Source organism: Neopsephotus bourkii, unplaced genomic scaffold (genome assembly GCF_033783945.1).
Source record: "Neopsephotus bourkii isolate Nb327-2 ecotype Australia unplaced genomic scaffold, CSIRO-AGI_Nbou_v1 NB_595, whole genome shotgun sequence".
NCBI classification, from domain to species: domain Eukaryota; kingdom Metazoa; phylum Chordata; class Aves; order Psittaciformes; family Psittacidae; genus Neopsephotus; species Neopsephotus bourkii.
Window position 1 is genome coordinate 2648258 of NW_026901096.1, and position 6836 is coordinate 2655093.

Genomic DNA, 6836 nt, shown 5'->3' on the forward strand with positions numbered 1-6836 from the left:
TTGGAACCTCTTTGCTGGTTTGTTGAGTCCTGCAGTGTTGGGCTATCAGCGTGGAGAGCTTGGTCTCACTGTGTCCTTTAATATGTTGCACAAGGCATGTGATGGTTTCAGGCTTGGTCGGGTCATCAGAGTGCCTGAAATTGGGCAACTTACACAGCTGTGCTTTCCCCTTGGGGAAGCTGGGCAGGAACATGGTCAGCCAGAGGACATGTGGGGTTCCAGGTTGCAGGTGACTCTTGGTGCATCCAAGGAATGAGTTTGCTGCTTTGTTGCAGAAACGGATAACTCGTGCAAGGTGTGCTGCCGGGACGAGCAGGACCGGTGCGTACCGTACGTCGATGCCAATGACCAGTTCCTGTTCCTGCGCAAGGGGAAGCCCTGCACCGTGGGCTTCTGTGACACCAACGTAAGCTGTCCCTCATGTCGGTGCACTGCATGTTCTGCTTCTGTGGCTGGTGGCTTGGAGTCCTCTCTGATGAGGACTGTGCTGGTGAAAGGAAAACAAAAGCTTGACAAGCTGCTGAGCAGGGTGATACTGCACAGGGTAAATATTGAAGGGTGTCTGAGGCTGCAGGTGGAAGCGAGCTCTGCAGAGACCAGTGTGAGGTGAAGCCATTACCTTCTGCCATTGCTTAGTATCCCTTCCACTGCTCTGTGGGGCTCAGCCAGGTGGCAGGTTGTGTGATGGAGGTGAATGGGTACTGCAGTAAGTTCAGCTGGGTTAGCAGCACTTGCTGCTTGAGTTATTCTGTTAGACCAATTCATTTTGACTAGAATAATCCAGGTCAGAGAGCAGTCCATGAAGATTTGGCTAGCAGTATCTGAAGGGAGCATTGAGCCTGTGGCAAGGAGACCACTGAGTTGGTGGTGCTCAGTGACTGGTTTCATGGCACAGCTGCACAGTAACATTGCCTGCAGACCCCCATGGTCAGAGCTAAACTGGGTGTTGGCAGAAGTCAGTCTGGGAGGGCAGGGGCATGCTTCAGCCCTTCCACTGGCAGAACAGGAAAGGCTGATGAGCTACTGTGTTAAACCTGTACAGCCAGATCTGGGGGCCTGTCTGTAACCCTGGGCTCCTGAGAGCTGCAGACTTCTCAGTGGGCAATGGGAGCTGAAGTTTCCAGCACTTAAACCTCTCCAGAAACTTCATTTTACATCCTTTAACATGGGGCGAGGATGGGTCAGTTTTTCCCATGTTTCAGATGTCTGTTTTAGACAGCAGCACAATTGAAACTTTTGCCAAAGATGAAGGCAGTAAAAATGAACTGCTGCTACTGGGCATGAGTGAATCTGTATTCAGAATACAAGTCAAGGTCTGCTCTCTAGTCTTCATTTCATTACTGTCTCTGTATCTTCTGCTGTCTCCAACACAGCAGTAGTTAATGCTTAGCAGACATAAGATTAGTTTGTAAGTAAGTGTTTACTTTTGCAGGGCAAATGTGAGAAGCAAGTACAGGATGTGATTGAACGATTCTGGGATTTCATAGACCAGCTCAGCATCAATACTTTTGGTAAGATATGTAACCATATCCTCTGGGGGGTTTTCAGTTCATGCCATGACCCTCTCGAGCCTCAGAGGCTGGCTGGCTGCATTCACCTGTACACAAGGGTAGCCAGTAGCTGTGCTGCTGGTGTACATAAACACGTTTTTGCATAAAGTTTGACAGTGCTGATGGTGCCTCTTACAGGCTGAAAGGATGGAGAATTATTTTGCATTTTTTCACTCCATTATTTTCTAGGCATCTTCCAAGCCTGTAAAGATGGTGATAGCTTCTTATCTGAATACTAACAGTAGGTCAAGGAGAGAAAAGGGAGTAACAGGCAATCTTCTTAGAGGCCAACTAGTTTAAAGTCAGCCTCCATGGTCTTGATCTGCACTGTGCAGTCCCAGCAGATGTAGCCCCCAGTGTCTTGCTCTGCAGTACTGGAACCATACAAAACCTGTTCTTAAGCCAGTGCTGTGTAATGAAGTACTGCATGCACTCACTGTATGTAATGCTGTGCTGCACAGTGCAATTATCTGGGCTTGGGGCTTTCAGTCCTCAGTTCTAGGGTCAAAAATCTTTCTTAGGTAACTGTTAAAGCTCTTTAGCCCATGCAGGTCGGGGCACTTCATGTATCTTTGATGTTCATATATTTTGTTTGTGGAGGCAGGTAGTTATCACACAACTGTAAAACCAGATTGGTGACAGACTTGCAGTGTATCTTGCATACATGAGAGGGGCAGCTTGGCTAGCTCAGTATAGCTTCCTCCCAGTCAGCTTGTATTTGCAGCCTGTCAGCATTTCTCACCAGAGAACAACAGAGGAAAAAGCCTCTTCTTGTTAACATGTTGGATACAACTTCAGCAGATCGTAGACAGTTTATCCCTGCCTAGTCCTGCAGCCTGTGCTTCTCCCAACAGTTCTGTGGCTTGGCTTCCATGCACAGGGGCTACAGAATGGGCATAGACCTGTATGTTCATGAGAGCGAGGTGTCCCTGCCCATGGCAGGGGGGTTGGAACTTGATGATCTTAAGGTCCTTTCCAACCCTAACTATTCTATGATTCATGATTCAACAATATCAGGTTGGATTAAACAGTATTTGGGAGGTAACTAACAGATTTGAACTGATTTCACAGGGAAGTTCCTAGCAGATAACATAGTGGGCTCTGTGCTTGTCTTCTCCTTACTGTTTTGGATTCCTCTCAGCATCCTTGTGCACTGTGTGGTGAGTAAGCTGTCTTTGAGACTCCTGCTTTGTGGGATTGAGCTGTAAGAGAGCACCTTTTGTATATGAAATGGCAGATGTCTGTGGGAGAAGGTGATGGCAAGCTCTTAGCAAACCTCACGGGGGAATCCAGCATGTGTAAGACTTACTGCTCCTTCAGTAGGTAAAATTCCTGCTAAACTCTGCCAGGTTCTGGCAAACCCAGACCCAGTGCTCCCATGACTGGAGCCCTTCCCATTCTTTCCTAGGCTGTCTTTCTTCCTCTGCTTCCAGAATTTTACCCAAGTATAATTCTGGTAACCTCCATTTAAGTCAAAGTTTTCTAAAGCCCTACTAAGAAATAAGATAACATTTTCTGGGGAGATCCAGAGAGGGAAGTGGCCTTGATTGAGCTTGGGTAGATGGATAAAAAGAGTGAGCTCCTGGCAACTGGGAGTGTGGGCATGTGGCATGATGCTGATGGTGGTGTAGAGGGTTGTGATGCTGGCGGTGGTGAAGCATGGGAAAAGAGCCCCACACACTGCTGTGGTCTTGCAGGGACACAGGCACAGAGACCTTGCAACTGGGAAACTAACTTTTTTATTTTGTGTACAGGTGTTTTGGTTTGCTTTCATTTGTTTGTTTCCCAATAGGACAAGAAATTGGACAAACAGTACGAGGAGAACACAAAGTCCCTGTTTTGTCCCAGTGTAAGTTGTCCGAATACAAACTGGCAGAAAGCTCTCCAGTGCGTGTTAGGAAATGTGAACCTAAGGTGTGTGCAGAGTATTCATCACAGAAGTGGCAGTAGAGAGCCCTGGAGCCTCATGCCTCACACTGCCCATGATGAATCAGTTTGAGGAGAAACTCTGTTCTTGACCAAGCCTATGTTTGGTACATCAAGCACTGCAGCTTGGTGGGCTCTGATTCTCCCTTCCTGTAAGAGCTGTGTCATGACCTTGTTGCCAGAGCAGCTCTCTTGCTGCAGCTCCCTCCTGGGCAGGAAACCACTTCACTGTGTGGAGCACTGCTGTGAGCACCTACGTATGGGGTCCCCTCAGCACACATCCATCACTCAGCAGCTTCAACCACAGGCAGCTTGTTCCCAGCCAAGCGGTGTCAGTGAAGCACAAGGCTCAGCGGGGCAGCACTGCACGAAAATCTCTGCTAAATGTGGTGTCTGTGCTGCGGTGGCTGTGTGCAGGAGTCAGCTTCTAGTGACCAGTTGTGCTGGAGCCTTCCAGTTCTTTATGTGAAGGTGCAGGGACCCATCAGATACACATCTGACCCTTGTAGATACCGAGCTGGGAGACGAGCAAAGAAGTGTCTATATAAACTTTAATAACAGTCCAGGACGTAGATTTCTGGGTATCCTGAGAGCCCAATTCTTATTAATAACTGAAATATTTGGTTAAAGAAATGTTTTGTAATGGAAGGGGAACAAAGCCTTGCAGAATCTCTTGCGCAACCACTGAGGGAAGCATACTGAAGTGAAAGACCACTGAGGTCATCTACTCTGACATAACTGAGGGTAATCTTAGTTTAAGTGCCCCATACCTGGTCGTGAGTGCCATAAGTCACCCTAGAGGTTATACCTGAATTCAATCAAGAAAATCCCATAAGCGGGTGTAAGCAACAGAGCACGGGTATAGTTAATGGGCTCCTCACTCCAGGGGGGATGCAGTAGACTTCAAACTGCTGTAACAGAGGTGCAGGTTCTCCTCAGAAAGTGCCCATTCCTTTTGAAAATGGGGCAAAAAACGAACCCCAAACTAGACGCAGTGATGTGGCTGCTTGTGTCTTGCAGAACGTGGAGATGCTCAGCAGCCTGGACTCTGCCTCTGTTCGAATCATCAAGCCCTTCCCTGCGGCGCAGTCGACGAGCCGGCACCAGCCGCTGCAGCCCATCACAGCCGTGCCTGCTGTCGCTGCAGCGCCCAAGCAGGACCACCAAAGAATGGACACCATTCAGGAGGACCCAAGCACTGACTCCCACATCGATGAGGACGGGTTTGAGAAGGACCCTTTCCCAAATAGTAGCTCAGCCGCCAAATCTTTTGAGGACTTGACAGACCATCCTGTCATTAGGAGCGAGAAAGCTTCGTCCTTCAAGCTGCAGCGCCAGAACCGGGTGGACAGCAAAGAAACAGAGTGCTAGTGTCTTGCTGCCTTCCAAATGTGTGACTTGTGTCTGCAAAATAAGGATCTAAAACCATTTCATTTATATAAATATGAATATATGTATATATATTTTTGTGAGGGAGTGGGAGAAATAAGGAAGTGACCTACTGCAGATGCTGGTCATGTGTATGACCTTCCTTAAATTACATCTATTAGAGCATTATATCTTTTAAAAAGGAAAATCCAAACTCAGACTGGCTTGTATTTGAAGCTTTTTGGGTTTGTTTTTCTACTTCCTTGACCTTTAACATTTCCTTCGACCTGTGGTGCAAAACCAAATCCTGCTGGATATTGGATTGTGTATATCAGCCGTTTTTATAACTTAATATTTTGTAGTCTGACAGCACTGATTGATAGACAGAATTAAGGGCCTTTTAAAAACAAGGTGAAAACACTGCAGTATGTTCCATATAGAGTAGATCATTTAGCAGTTTAAGGTACACGTAAGCCAAAGCCTAAACAAGATGCTTGAGAGCAGAATGGGAGTAGCGAAACAGATAAAAATATGGTCTCATAGCATTGAATGATGATGCATAATTGGAATCAAGAATCTTACCACATACAGCTTCTAAAGAAATAAAGAGCATAGGGAGACTGTTAAACCTTACGTGCTGCATGGAACTGGCCGTTCAGCATGAAACTTGTGTCTCTAGCAGTGAGGTTGTCTTGTCTCCATGGCAGAGAAGGGCTTTCTGTGGGAGTTTCCCACTCTGCGCTTGTGTGTTGCCAGGTATCTGGTAGGAGAAGTGTAAGGGAAGAAATCATTTATGTGGATAGGCAGCTGTTTACAGTTGTTGTTTCAGTGCAGAAATGTTTCTCCAGATGTTACTTGGAAATAACTAACACTATTGTTGAGATGTTCAAAGAGCTGAACCTCAGATTTCTGGGGCCTGTGTGGCCTTTGGAAGCTCCTACTGCATAAGGAAATGGAGGATGGTGGAATTCACTCTGTTGCGGGGGGCGGGGGGAGGTATTTGTTTAATTGTGAATTTGATTAAAAAATAAAAGAACCTTTGTTAAACGTACAGGGTCAGTGTAAGGAGGAGACATCACGAGTTCAAATTCCCACCCAGGGGGTAAAATGTGATGTTCAAAGCAGGCAGTTTAATGGTGTCCTCTGGTACACCCGGAGACCTGTAAGGTAAGCAGGACTGGCACAGGAGGGTTGGTTTAACTCAGTAGCAGAGGGACTGACACAGTGGAGCCACAGAGCAACTGATAGTAAAGCAGCATCTTAGTTCTGCACCTGTTCTCTCCCACAGTAATCTGTGGGTAAAACTGACCTAAAACATGACAGGGTAGAACCATTTGAACTGTTACAAGTCAGTGCTCAGGACAGAGGTGGAGGTGGATTTACATATGAGGGGAAGTAACCGCTGCGGTGCAGAAGAGATGGTGTGAGAGCCCCTCTCTTCCCCACCGCGGACACTTGTTACACTAATACTTGAACCTTGTGTGCCTTACGGTATTCCTGTCTGAGTAGCTATTGTGTTTTATATACTGGTTTTGAACTTTGTTTGGGGGTTTTGTTGTTGTTGTTTGGGTTTTCTTTTTTTGAGTCAGTGCAAAGTCCATGTGAGGAGTTAATTTAATTCCCAATACAATAAAAGCTTTTTATATTAAAAAAATTCTATACTTAAGAGCTGTTTCTGCTCAATCCTTTTAGAAAAGATCTGAATTCTTCAGTGAATTCCTGTGTTAGGAGTCTGGCATGCAGCCAGCTGTGAGCCAGTTATTTCTGCACCCGGAGGCTTGCCCTGCTTCCAGCCGGGAATGGAGCCAGTTTCACCACAAGCCCTGTGGATTATGGTCAGCCCTGATGGTGAAATTCAGGTGAGGTGTGGGAGCGTGTTCACATGCCTTTTCAGATGGGAAGTCTGTACATGTGTGTTCTTGGCACTGAGGGCTTTACTCCCCAAAAGAAAAGGAGGCAGTGGCAGGCACTCAAAAGCATGAAGATTGAGGT

At 46.7% G+C, this 6836-nt stretch overlaps 1 protein-coding gene across 1 annotated transcript in view; it reads left to right on the forward strand.

Moving 5' to 3' along the window:
* ADAM17 (ADAM metallopeptidase domain 17) overlaps positions 1-6498 on the forward strand; it is a 35148-nt gene extending 28650 nt beyond the window's left edge. Inside the window, exons 15-19 of the mRNA XM_061351750.1 lie at positions 276-406; positions 1433-1511; positions 2622-2710; positions 3343-3399; positions 4497-6498. Coding sequence (XP_061207734.1) covers positions 276-406; positions 1433-1511; positions 2622-2710; positions 3343-3399; positions 4497-4847 — 707 coding nt within the window. The 3' untranslated portion in view covers positions 4848-6498. The remainder of the gene's footprint in view (positions 1-275; positions 407-1432; positions 1512-2621; positions 2711-3342; positions 3400-4496) is intronic.
* The last annotated feature ends 338 nt before the right edge of the window (positions 6499-6836 follow it).